Raw genomic sequence first — 14,251 nt, 5'->3', positions numbered from 1 at the left:
AATAATAATAGCAATTGATTTCATGTTAGTATTACGGGTCCTACCAGCTCTGGGGTATTTTATCAATTTTCCAAGTGCTCACTTAAGTCGTATTTGTTTATCTAAACTGTTCTACTTTTTGTTTTCTTACTACTTAGCTTAAAAATATGAGAAACTTAATTAAATCACATCCTATCCACTCTTTTATTATGAATTAAAAAGTAAATTACGTTTAATAATTACATTTATGCCTGATTAACACTTTTTTAGTCTGGATTGAATGATGGTAATTACAATTTTTCATTTAGAATAAAATTTCCAACGACCACAGTAAACTGAGAAGGATACATAAAGTACTTACATAGTGTACATTTAGGTACTATCTTGTCAAGAAATCTCAATGCTTCTTGTAGATATGTTAACTCAATTAATGATGAGAGAAAATCCATTGTTTTGTGTTTTAGATAAAGGTTAGAACCCGATCGCGTATCTGTTAAGTGACATAAATATAAATGCGTAGAATTCTGTATTCTGACAATTACTTAGTCTGACATGATAATGGTATATTCACCCATGTACATCACTTATTATTATAATTACACTTTTAAACAGACAATCCATTTGTTAATAAACACACACAAAAAACCGTTATATCTATTATAAAAATACATTTTTATTTAGGAGAGGAACATAAAAGGAGTTACAGGTGTAATCAAGGATAGGGTGATAATAGGGACGAATGACATGAGAACGAGATGGTACGGAGAGGAGCGTGATAATTCTATAATGAAAGGAGGTTGATATTGATGACTTATGAGATGAGAAAGATGATAATGCGATGATGAAAAGAGTATGATGAGGGTAATAATGAGAATAAGAGGGTCTAGTGATAAGGATGATGATGATATGATGATGACGATGGCGACGATGATGATGAAAATGAGAAAGTATGGGAAGAATAATAATGAGGAGGTTGGGATGAGGAGAATGATGATTATGATAATGAGGTTGTTCAAAATCATGAGGAGGAGGTTAGGAAGATTGAGATGATGAAGATGAGACAAGAATGATGAGAATGTAAATGATAACAACATAATAATGAGGATGATTACAAGGCCTATGAAGATGAGGAGGATGAGAATGGCAAGATATTGGATATTGATAGAATGGGACCAAGAGGAAGAGGATGAGATGCTGTTTCCGATTATTAATCTGTTAATTTTGTATATTTATGTACCGATCCCTTATACTAATTTTGAGTATAAAGAGACTTTTAATAAGCTTGTAGGCCTACGATTGTTTTACTTGGTGCAATATTTCTTGTATTTCGATGTTTTTAAGGGGCAACTGACTCTTTGAGTTATAGTAATGTTTTTGCTTTAGTTGCCCCTAACCATTGTGCTTTGTTTCGGTCCTGTATTAATTTAATGTTAATTGGTCGAATAAATAAATGAATGAAAAAATGAAATGAAAAGGATGTAGATGATACTATGATGAGGAATGCTGAGAATAATTGGCATTGATGGAATGAGGAAAATGATAATGTTGAGATGATAGAAGTGGAAGGATTCAGTTGAAGATAATAATTCGATGATGATGTAAATGACTAATGTATGACAACATACAGGATTATGATATTTGAAATATTCATGTCGGTTTCAATAACGCTGTATGCCTTCGTATTTAATGTTATTGATTTAATCCATCGATTTTGTACTACTAACGCTCAGCTAACGGTCCACTTTCAAAAATTCCATGTACGTCGTAAAATCGAAATCTGATTTTTCTAAACTATACAATACAGTTTTTAGAACTTTAAAAAATAGTTTGTTTTATGAATAAAATTAAAAATGTTTTTAATTTTCTTTGTTCGTTTTAATTACCTTTGCCAAGTACTATAGGTGGCGTGTTTTATGACGGTTTGTTTGTGAGTTGGTTTCACACTGTACTCTCGTTAAACATTTAATTATTTCACTATAATATAAGAATTTGATTGGTTGTTATTAATAGCTATAAATACCTTTGAATTTCGTCATTCTTTCCAGTGAGCAAATACACATTTTTGGGCTATAATATGTACAGTACATACAGTTGAAAATACTTCCATATGCTTATGGTACAGCACATGGATCGGGTGGCAATCGGAAATGTTTATTGGTTCGTTACTGTAATTCAACTAGCAAACTCAAACATTTTCTGTTAATATTGAATATTAATTACTGATAATTAATTAAAATCTGTTCGTTGTAATGTCTTAATTATTTTTAATTAGAGCATATTGAACAGCGTGTTACGTAATGTCCACTATGAGAACTAAAAACTCATATTCTCTAAGAATTAATCTCATGACAGAATACCGTTGTTGTTTTCCTATGAACTGGTACTGAAAGCCAAAGCGAGCTAGTACTATTTGAAACTGACATTATATTTAAATTGTAACCACCATACTACAGTATTAAAATCAATTCAATCAAAATCATATTGTAAATACCAGTTATGTATCATTTTGTATTCCGATACACTGAACGACACACACCAAAATAAACACATTAGATAGATCCACTTTACTACGCGCTTAAGAACTTCTTTTGCGGAAATTAATTACATAAGTTATGGCAACAAATTACAAGCTAGTCGATTGAGACATAACAAGAAAATACGGGTAACGACTTAGCAATAATTACTAATGTCAGAAGCAATGTATCTAATGTTAGTGGTGGTTCATAACTAGGCCGAAATATGATTCGTTCGTTTGAAATGATTTAGTTGTGGTAACAAACGATACATCTTAAATTGTTAGTACATATCTTCATAATACTATTTTAAATAGTCATAAAGAAAAATGAAACGCAAACCGATGACGTAGTGTGTACACACTTTCTAAAACGTTTGCTCTTTCGAAGTTTGATTAACGCTATACTACTCGGTCTCACGTTACTAACTTCTTATTGCTTCGTGTAAACGAAGCTTAAGGCTATTTTGAAATTATGTTGCGATATGTTATCGATCATTTTACGCAGGCAAACATCTTCAAAATCGGAATTGTGTGCTTTAAAGCTAGGCACTGGTAATACCACGAGTGTGGTCTTCCACTTTTGAGTTATATATGACAGTATATCACATCATAATGTTTTATTCCTATCTGTATTATACTAATCACTATTAATTATGCTCAAGCAGAGAACATTGGTCGCAGCAGTCTTAAAACCTCTCGGATTTTCGGATCTCTTCGTTATGAGCATGCGCTAAAATAGAAATACGTTTCAAGCTTAAGCCAATCTCGTGAAATATCAAGCTGTGTGATTGTTGTCGTTATTGTATGCCCAGTCTATGGTCTTTTTTATCCAGTTTCACCTAAACATAAAAGCTTGACACGGAGCTTTGACACATTATGACGTGATACATCGGATACGGTAGATACGTGTTGCGTCGCATATCCAACCGAGGACACACTAAGTCAGTCTGCTAACAAGCATCCGTGAGGTAAAGAGGTGCTGGTTCATACATCAGATTTGACAATCCAATGTCTGAATGTTTTGCGATAATCTTTTTCCTCTCCCAGAGTTTACGGAGTTGATGTGTATGTAGTTATTTTGCGTTTGCCATCTGATTTCTCGTTTTTCATATTGCGTCGTCAACTGCAGGGATAATGGCTATTCGTCTGGCAGCAACCATCGTTTTAGTTTGCATCCTCATCGTGGTTCCAGTGGGTATGTATCATGTTTTATAATCTAATTATATTGTTAGCATTATTATTGATATATGAACCTAGTATTGTAATAAATATAGATGGACCAATCATGATAATCAACCATTTATTTTAACAACTAAGAAATAATAACTTTATCAAAATAATATCTAATTAATGTTAAATAAATAAATACCATTAAAAATAATTTTAAATATAAGATTTCAAAAGTGATTTAAAAGCAATGTAATTTACCCTTTCTCTATATTGATTTTATGTACAGTAGATCAGAGAAGAGTGTATTCATTCTTTCCTAAGTAGATGTATGTTACAGATTTTGTATCATTGTTTAATGCTATAATACTATTCAATCTAGTGCTATTTGTTACAGACATTAATATATTAAATTGACTTTATTCGGAACTTTATACATCAAAAACAATACAATTCAATAAAGATATGGAATGGAGAACAACGCAAATTAAAAAATATTTTCACCATAGGCCTCTCGACCCAAAACAGAAATTATAGATTAATTATATATTTATTGTTATTGGGTCTATAGACATTATTAATCATTAATCTATAATGAATCATATGGATTAAAACAATCTAAAAAGATGATAATTATCAAGTTATGTGGAATGTTATCATTTACTTCAGCATCTCTGTAGTTTGCTGCTTGTTATCATCTTTCCGCATATAGCTACTCTTATCATCCACCATTCTTTCTATCTACAATTAACGGAATGCCAACTTTCACAATTATTTAGTAAGCAGTGACAGACAATTTTTAGAAATTGTTTATGTTCGAGTTTTGAAAATTAATTGAAAATTCTTGTTTAGTTCTTAAATCTGTTAGCCCAATATATGGTTTATTTGCAGCTGTTAGAGTATCTCTTATCTCTTACCTGATTAAACTTAAAATTAGTATTTTATGATATAGTATAATACCCGACCCTGTAATTGAAAGGCTACTATATTACACTGGAATTAGAACATTACTGCTTTTATATTTTGACAAACTAGCCAATTCCTAGCCATAAAAGTATAGGGTCGTTTTATTAATATCTTACTATTGTATTAATTAAAGTCACAAATTAAATTGATCGTCTTCTTAATGACTGTAGTAGACTATGAACCACTCTTCCTTTTAATAAATAAAAAGACAACTGTCTCATTTTCCAAACAGATTTACGGTTAATTTAAGTTTTGTTCACTGTTGGCATTACAAGTGTATCAATCTAAATGCTAATTAGTTAGATACACTAAATAGCTAGGTAATAGACAGATTCAGCAGAGTGGCCAAAAACTTGCAATCAATAGCTGTATGACGGTTAGGCCTCCAATCACGGGAGAACAATTTACTACAATCTTTAAGCACTCACCAATAATTACTGCTAGGAAATGGTCATTTGTATATCCAATTACATAGTTACTCACGTAGATACAAAGAGAAACTATTTTTATGTTAAATTAATTATATAATTACCATCCTTGCGCTAAAGGTTGATAACGGCGATCGTGATTTTAGATATACTGATAAATAAGAAATATTATAAGATTAAAGGTTGATGACAAGTTAATTTCAATAATTATTTTTAAAATGTGCATTTTTAATTAACATTGTTGTATTGTTCTTCTTATATAACTTCTTCTATCATCAACTTTATTCAGAAAAGCATTACTAAATAAATTATTATTTATTATTCTATATATACCGTAACTTACTGTAAATTTCAAAGATGAATTGGCTAAATAATAAAAAAATCTTCTTTTTTTCAAATAATTGATGACGTATTATATAAATCAAGAAACGTGTATGTTTTGTATAGTAATCCTGTTGTTTGTTATGTCATTTGATCCGATTTTATTTTTATTTTATGTTTCCTTTCTTTTGAGAATGAATGTTGATCCCATCAACTTATCATCCCTCTGTCGTTAGCAACGCAGTAGAAAATAGACATTAGATTTCGACTTCTAGATATTGATTTTGCACGTTCCATTCCATTATGATTTGTTAATACCAAAATAACAATAATAAAAGAAAATAAACAGACTCTCATACCTTTACTCCAATCGCGGTTCCATTCTATTAAAAAGATGTAATTGATCAAAATATTTCCGGGCTATTCATTATTTTGTAAAAACTATAGATTAAAGATACTACTATATTAATGAAACTGTCCCTAATTTATCCTATGTATAATGTATGCATACAGAGGCGGCTAAGAAACAGAAACAGGATAGAAATGGCAAGTATTGTAAAAACAACTCCCGAACATTTTTCTTCATGAATTCATGTCTTAATTTGTAGTGCACGCTTGTTAACTTATAGTTATTACTGATTTAGGGTTTTAACTTTGGAAATCTGCATCCAAACATTTTGTTTGTCTTAATCTTAAAAACAAGATTCAATCTCTTTCAAAAAACTTTAAGTGCATGTTTTCATCTTTAGTGCATAATCTTTAGCTCAATATTTTCAGTCTTGTTTCCAATTGCTCTTCCTCCTTTTTATTACCTTTTTATGTATATTTTTCTATGTTTTTATCTATTTTATAGCTTACATTCGCTAGAAAAAACAAGCTTTTGTTATTTTTGTAAGCATACATTGGGCTCACTGTAACGCTTATATTTAAATTCTTGCAGCACCTCTTGCTGTTATTTCCCCTTTGCATGGCTTCATTTAGACTCCTTCGTCTTCCCTTAATCTTCGTTAATTGGTTGAGTTGGGTTATTAAGCGAACGGAAACTTCAATGTAGGGTGCTAATGAGAATAATGTGGGTATATCTTCTCCTAATAAATAGATCACATTTGAGCTTCAGATTCTTAGTTGATTTTGAAAGCATACATGTTTAGGCATAACATCATTGGAGCTTCAAAACACTTCTTCAGCGAAACTTTTGAGGAACTGGTGATGGCGTATAATAAATACTCGTTTAATTTATGCTTTTTGTACTGCTTGTGTTGTTTAGTAGTATTGCTTATTGTAAGTAACCTAGTCTTAATTCCTATGATTGTCTTAACTTTTGTGTTTTGCCTTAATAGTTGAGCCGGGAGAGCACGAACGTCGGTTGATGAATGATTTGCTAAGTAAGTTTCCTTATCGGGAATTTGCTAGACCTGCAATAAACGAAAGCGATGCGTTAACGGTTGCGATGGGCATGACGTTACAACAAATCATGGACGTTGTAAGTTTTAGAATATTGTTTTTTAAGTAACTAGTGTGTTGCAAAAATACAAGGCATGCGGCCTACGTCTGTAGAAACAACCACACAAGTTCTGCATGTTTCGTTTTAGAAAATAGTTGAAGTAAACCATGTTATCGAGATACATTGTGCATGAAAGATGAGAATCCCAATCGTTAACCTCTGTTCACACTATATTAATCTATCTCATGTTGCCCTTATTCTTCTAAATATTTCTACAGTCAGACTTTTGAATGATAATATGTTTTCTTTCTCTCTGCATGGCTCTCATAGTTGTGTGTTTATTTTTTTATTTTCCATTTGTCTTCAACTAAGTGATTTTAAACATTATATTCACAAAGACATTCATTTATTTCAAAAACATTATTCCACCTAAGATTTGCCTTGACCTTTGTCTGCAGTGAGTAAAGCCCTGAGAAAACGTGGAAAGATGCTGTAGCACTTAGTGCATAAGACGAGGATCAATGTATTAATTCAGTAACCCAGCTCAATATTTCTTTAAACAACGTCGTATAAAAAAAAGTTATTTATGGCTTCAACGGTGAATTAAAAAAAACGAACTGAATCTCAATGGAACAATAGAATTAAAAACAAAATACATAGGAAAACCGGAACAATTATTAGAAATATACCAAACTTAAAACAGTCTTTGGTTGAAATTGAATAACAACTGAATTATGAGAAAACAGTGTCATCATGACGTCAGCAAATCTTTTAGTGCTTTTTTAACAATTTTACCTTCTCATTAGTAATAGAAAAATAAAAGCTTTCGGAAGTCGTTTTTACAAGTCACGTGTCAAATACCAAAGCGATTAAAACATAACACATTTTCCAAGTATGTTGTTTTCAAAGATATTTCTCTATTAGAGTCATGTGATCTTATGCTGTAGCTTGTTCCTAGTTCATGTTGGCTTTTTCGAAGAATAATTACGAAGTTTTATTTATAATTATTCCATGAAAGTATTCTTTATATTCAAACTAAGCTCCCCCTCCCCCTCCCCTGTTCTGTATTCAACCATTACAATACGTTAACTACACATAGTTTATAAAGTAATTAAATTAAATTAAATTTTTTTTTAATTCAAAATATTCCGTTATACCGAATGTGTAGTTGAAACCATTTTTAAAATCGGATGTACGCTCGTAACAACCAATGTTGTACTTATAATATTGTTCTCACGTTTTTAAGAAAAAGTTCAAAAATGTTTATGTTACAACAATCATTGATTTTGTAGGCTAGACCACGTGACCTTATATAACCAATCAAGATATTTTCAATTTTTTAGGAATCTCAAAATTATAGGTCCAACGGACTTCGTTAACTGATCGATCGCGTACCTTGGCAAGCGCCGGTAAGCGTGATTGAAACGTTCAAACTGAAAATTGTAAATCGTTTTGAACTGTTCACATAGGAATAGAACACAGAATGTAGGCTCTCTGATTGGACAGTTGATATTTTCTCAGCTGCGAATAGATTGCAATCATAGAGCAGGGCCTGTAACTTATGAATCATACGTAAAACTTAATTACAGGCTTTAGGGCAGTTCTTTTAAACGAACACGTGAACTTGAGCTTTAATTTATGTACTGTAATAACTATTTTAAAGCTGCGCCCATAAAATATTAAGCTTATAATTACCACATTCCAAAACTAGGTTCGGAAAGTCGAACGAGATTCCAGCATTCTCTTTAGTGTTATAGAGCTTTTTTACAATCCCGCTGATACATTTATAATATAAAACAAGACATATAAAATAATACTAATAAATAAATGTACAGCTGGATAATCAATCATTTATATAATACAAGTAAACCTGGTGCATACAGAATATAAAAAACAAAAAATAAAATCTAAACTAACTATAATTATATTAATTGATGTAGGCTACTTAACTCTGAAACAGGTTACAAACGACTGCAGTATGAGACTTTAGCTACAATGAAGACAGACATAAATGGGGCCGAGTGATAAAGAGCCAGGTGGGCCTAGACCCATAAATGATACATCTGGGATATTAATGTTATATTTTAATTATGATTGATACCATTTTGATGTTGATATTAATGTAATTTTGACAGTATAAACAGCTGTATTTCTAAATTTATTATTTTTTTTTAAACCATATTTAATATTATTATTAATTTATAATTATGTATTAATTATTACAAGTCTTTGGGAGTGGAGTTGTAATTTTGTCCTTAGAAAAAATCCTGACATGTAACGGGACTTGAACCCAGGACCCTTGGAGTGATAGTCAAGCATCATAACCACCAATCTACAACCCCACACAAAAAAAATAAAATTTAAAAAAACTACTAACTCATTGAGTCATGTCATGTCGCTTTTGTTTTTGCTAACCTGTTTTTATTGTTCTTTTTTGGTCAAATAAATAAATAAAATTTATATACGAAAAGTTATAATAACGAATGCCTTGTTCATTTCAAATAATTATGAATCATACCCACATCCACTACCATATGAGTATGAATATTGTGAAATAATTATTGCTTTTCAATGTCCTTGTGATTCGATCGATTCCAAATCGATTGAATCTGATTTCCCAAACTCACCAAATGTGTGAAAATCATTTCGGAAAACAAAGATTGAGTCAGACATGGCCAGGCATACAAGGTCGTGAATGTGAAATTATTCCAACACGTGTTCACACTGACAATATTGTTTGTTGATATTTAAAAAAAAAATCAACGTCCAATAATTAATAGCGATGTTTTTATAGCAAAAATGATGTTTCGAGAATGAATTTATATATTTTAATTTAATTAATAAATTGCATATCAATGCCAGATCAAAAAATTTAATTTGAACATTTCTTTTTGTGAAAAGCCCCTAAACCGTGGAACAATCTTCCTAATCTTATTAAAAATGCATCCTCTATTATAGTTTTCAAAACACTCTTAAAAAAACCATCTTTTATCTTTTTAATTTCTTTCTGTTTTTTCTCTCAGCGCGTTGGGACAATCTTTTGATTGTATAAGCGCATATGAATCGAACAACAACATCACATTACGTAGGCCTACCGAATATGAGGAAAGTCCAGTCGCTGTTTACACACATAATAGGCCTAGGCCTACACGATTTCATTTTCAATTTTATTTTATACCGACCATGAACACACACAAAAAAGCTAATAGTAAAAAACACAAAATTTGATGAGGTAGAATCGTAAAACTATCTTTTGTGCTTGACAATTCAGTTTAAAAGTAAAAACATTGCGTGATTGTTAATATATAATATAAAATAATGTAATTAGTAACATTCACGTGGTTCATAAGCAGTCAACACTAATTGGGAAGATGTTCTACAAGATAACGATTTCTTCTGTCAAATTCATTTAGCGCCGATGATGAGCCCTGTGACATTTGACCTAGTCATGGCAACTCTGATCCAATCAACCAGACGTCTTTAAAACCATTTTATAGACAGATAGTAGAGTATTAAACTGGAATATAATATTATAGATACTCCTGAACATAATTCAACAGTAATTTCTGCCTCTTTTACTTGTTATTATGCCACAATAATTTGTTTCAATGTCAATTATTAATTTATCATTAACAGTCATATAATTAAACTCTCATCATACAACCATACAACTTTTAATTAATGTGATTATATTTAATAATTATTATTATTTTTTATATTATAGATTATGTTTATGTATTTTTTATATATATATATTCTGGTTGGTAAGCCTTAAAGTTCTTTGAACTTATTTGCCCACAAAACCAAGAAAAAAAGCAACAATTAAGAAAAATATAATTGTTTATTTTGAATAGTTTCAATATAATATAACATATGTTACTAAAATAAGCGTGACTGTAAAATAATCTCAAACACGGCTATAATATTGATCCGTAGGAAATTTAGTGGATATTTTTTATTGTTGGCAACGTCTGCAGTTAGATACTAGCACCATATATTGGTCTCCCTTTACACTCGCTTACTACTAAAGAGGGGAGTACTGATGATTGGGAACGTTGAAAGTATATTGCCCAGGCAGAAAGGCCAACTACTTATCACGATGGTTCTCCTTTCGTTTCGACACAAAATTTAACCACACCCGCGCTAAAAATTGACGTAATCGCCTTCCTAATGTTCATGTAATAATAATAACAATCTTAATCGAGAGTTGTCTATTAATTATTGAATATTATTTTATTTTTCCTCCGTTCTATTATTGCGTGGTTGATTGTTATTTTTGACTGATCAAGGCGGATCCATCATCATTTATTTGACTCTAATTGTGACGCGTTAGTTTTATAACAATAATAATAGTGCAACGGCAGTATGCGTAAACAAGCTAAATGATTACGTAGTTGTTGTAGAACGCATGCCTATCTGGGCTCATTTACATAAATTCCAGACCAGGCGACGTATAAGAGAAATCTCACTGCTAGTGTGGCTAGTTGAGATGATGCCAGCGTGTAGACTTAAGCGTGGTTCCCACTAGCGACGCAACACAAGGACGTAACGCAACGCAAGTGAATTGACCAATCACAAGCGATGGCTTATTCGCTTGTGATTGCTAACTGTCTATAACTTCGCTTGTCATTGGTTAAAACGCTTGCGTTGCGTTTACGTCCTTGCGTTACGTTCTAGTGGGAACCAAGCTTAAGTAAGTATTAAAGAAGTTACACTACTACATGGAGAATTTACGCAATAAAATATGTTGATTGTTGCATGAATACAAGCTTTCCGTGTTCTTTCTTACGTGTTATCTCAACTCAAAAAAGTGGCCAGTGAGGCCGCAGTTATAATAAGAATTTTCAATGACCAATTCATATTATTTCAAAGCCTTTATGAAAGATGTATTTTTTGTCACCTTGCTTTATCCAAATATGAATTGTAAAAATGAGTTACATTTTAACAATTTTTGTTTTTATTAGGACGAAGTTAATCAGATTATTACAACGAATATTTGGCTGACGCTGGTGAGTCGTTTTGTATATATTTTAATATTTTGCTATAAGGCCTATTAGATAGCTATTAACACATTTAACAATATACAAATCAAAATTACTTTATTATACATCATCAAAAATAAAATAAATGATAAAGAGAATGACTTTTTATTACAAGAAATAAATTCAAAGAACATTCCCCGAATTTAAGTTATAAATTAAGATAATTAATTAATTAATTTGTTCATTCAATCTTTTATTTTTGAATCTCTGGTTCATAGAAAGTAAAAATTACGTATAAATTAATACAAAAATAAACTGTACTGACTAATTAGGCCTACTACGACGCGCTCTCGCACATCTCATAATGGCATTCCACGTGCAGAGCATCTTTGACTTATATAATGTTCATGTCAATCAATGCTAATAATAACTATACCCAAATGCATTAGGATAAATGGAATAAATATAATGGTGATTCTATGACAATATTATTCAAATTCAAATGTCAGATCAAATAAATGTATTTAAAACAAATACTAAATTATGATGCAAGTCACACCAAGATAGGTTATTTCATAAATCATGTCTCTGAAGATAAAAGAAAGAATTAAGAACACAGTATTTTTTCTTTCACTCCATTTTATCCACGTTGTTATTCAGTTTTTAAATTTCGTTTGTTTTGCAAATTCCTCTTCGTTTTAATACAGATTTTAGCGACAATACTTTTAATTTAGAATACAATTCATAGTACATCTCTACAAAATTATATTATATTAGAAAACAATGTTAAATTCTATTCAGAAAATCCATTGATAAGTGTATTATTATTTTTGGAATTGAATGAATAACTAATATAATAATATGCAAACTATTTAACAACATTATTTGTTTTATTACCTAAATTTAAAAATGTCTTCCATACACTAAGAACATTTACATTTAAAGGGTGTTGACAAATGAACATCTTTACTAGATTACATGTATTTGTTATTACCGGTACTAAAAAAACATAGGACGTTTAATTACATTAATCTTAATTCATGTTATGTAAACCTCAGGTGACATGCTTATGTTACAGGTGCAATTCATGTATAATTTCAACGTTTACATATCTAACTGTCAATCATATACATATATTGTTACACCTGTATCACAAGGTTAAATTCAATAACCTGGTTATGCCAAAAGTCTATCACAGTTCGGCTTTATTTACCCAGAAAATGCACCAGTCCTACCCATATAAACACGTTGGTGATGACATCAACTGAAAAAAAAAGGTTCAAAACACTGAGAGCAGATCATGCGAAAAATAACAAAATCGATTAATATCGATCAGCGTTAAAAATAAACAAATAGATACTATTGTAATAGGTGTGGATCCGGGTAATGCTAATTTCGTGTAACCAATACTCAACTGAAATGGACATATGGGTTTCACACTATGTTATACAATTTAGGTACCCTGGTATATATACCATGGCTGGCAATAATATTATGTTTGCTAACACTGGAAGTGTTAAACTTAATATTAAAGACACCTTGCAATTGTATTAATGGTGTCAACAAAATAAAACTGAAAATAACTTATCAAAGGGAGGGGTTGCTTATTACATGACGCTTGTTCTGTTTCATGGCAATCAACAAATGAGTGGGATTGTTATCAATTTTATTACAAAGATTTATATTTATTATCAATAATAGTAATGATATTCCCGAAGCTACCCTTTAACTAATTTAATAAAGGAATATCACAATGTGTTTCCAGTGCACGGTTAGTTACCTGTGTACACTCTCAATGTTCTAAAATTAATTCCCAATAACATTAAACGCTGTGTACAGATGTAGACAGACTTATTTCTTCAAACCACGGAAAAGCATACATAAATTGAATTTCAATTCCCTCGATTCCTTATAAATTCCAGTATTGATTTTTTGGAGAGGATACTCTTTGCTCTTTATTATTCTCTACAGTAAGTCTACATTAGTATGATTGTATATTTGTTAACATTTATCTATTTAACAGGCAAGATTCATAAACAGTGTTAAAATAGAACCATTGTATCAGTTTAAGTGAATTTGAAAACATTTATTAAAAAATTGAAATTATTTTATCATTCGAGTGTATACAAAATATTAAAATTAACATATTTACACTACTGTATATATAAATGAACTGTTTATAAAAATGAAACAGCAATTTTTCTTAAAAAGTTTATGAAATTTACTTTTAATATTTTTGAATCGAACTGAAGAAGCAAGCAAAATGTTATATGTTATAGAAAGTAAACAAATTAATTTTTGTTTTAAAATAAACTGTTATGAATTAGCATTTCTGTATATGTAAAAAAAAGTCATCAAAACATGTCGATAAAATTGCGACTCGCAACAAAATCGTGGTTATACAGTTGAATCATATTTTATTGGTTTATACGAAATAACTTGATTTTTA

The 14,251-nt window shown here is 30.6% G+C and overlaps 1 protein-coding gene across 2 annotated transcripts in view; it reads left to right on the top strand.

Moving 5' to 3' along the window:
• Positions 1–14,251, top strand: part of LOC140062428 (neuronal acetylcholine receptor subunit alpha-7-like) — a 28,411-nt gene that overhangs the window by 3,357 nt on the left and 10,803 nt on the right. The window contains exons 3-6 of one of the 2 annotated variants that reach the window (XM_072108641.1): positions 3,624–3,689; positions 5,890–5,922; positions 6,717–6,859; positions 11,785–11,829. In XM_072108641.1, the coding sequence (XP_071964742.1) occupies positions 3,629–3,689; positions 5,890–5,922; positions 6,717–6,859; positions 11,785–11,829 (282 nt within the window). In that variant the 5' untranslated portion in view covers positions 3,624–3,628. Of the gene's footprint in view, positions 1–3,343; positions 3,690–5,889; positions 5,923–6,716; positions 6,860–11,784; positions 11,830–14,251 lie in introns of those variants that run through there. The other variant, XM_072108642.1, reaches the window with a different exon arrangement.

Source organism: Antedon mediterranea, chromosome 11, assembly GCF_964355755.1.
Source record: "Antedon mediterranea chromosome 11, ecAntMedi1.1, whole genome shotgun sequence".
NCBI lineage: Eukaryota > Metazoa > Echinodermata > Crinoidea > Comatulida > Antedonidae > Antedon > Antedon mediterranea.
Note: the sequence above shows the minus strand (reverse complement) of the source record. Positions and strands in the feature narration are given on the sequence as shown.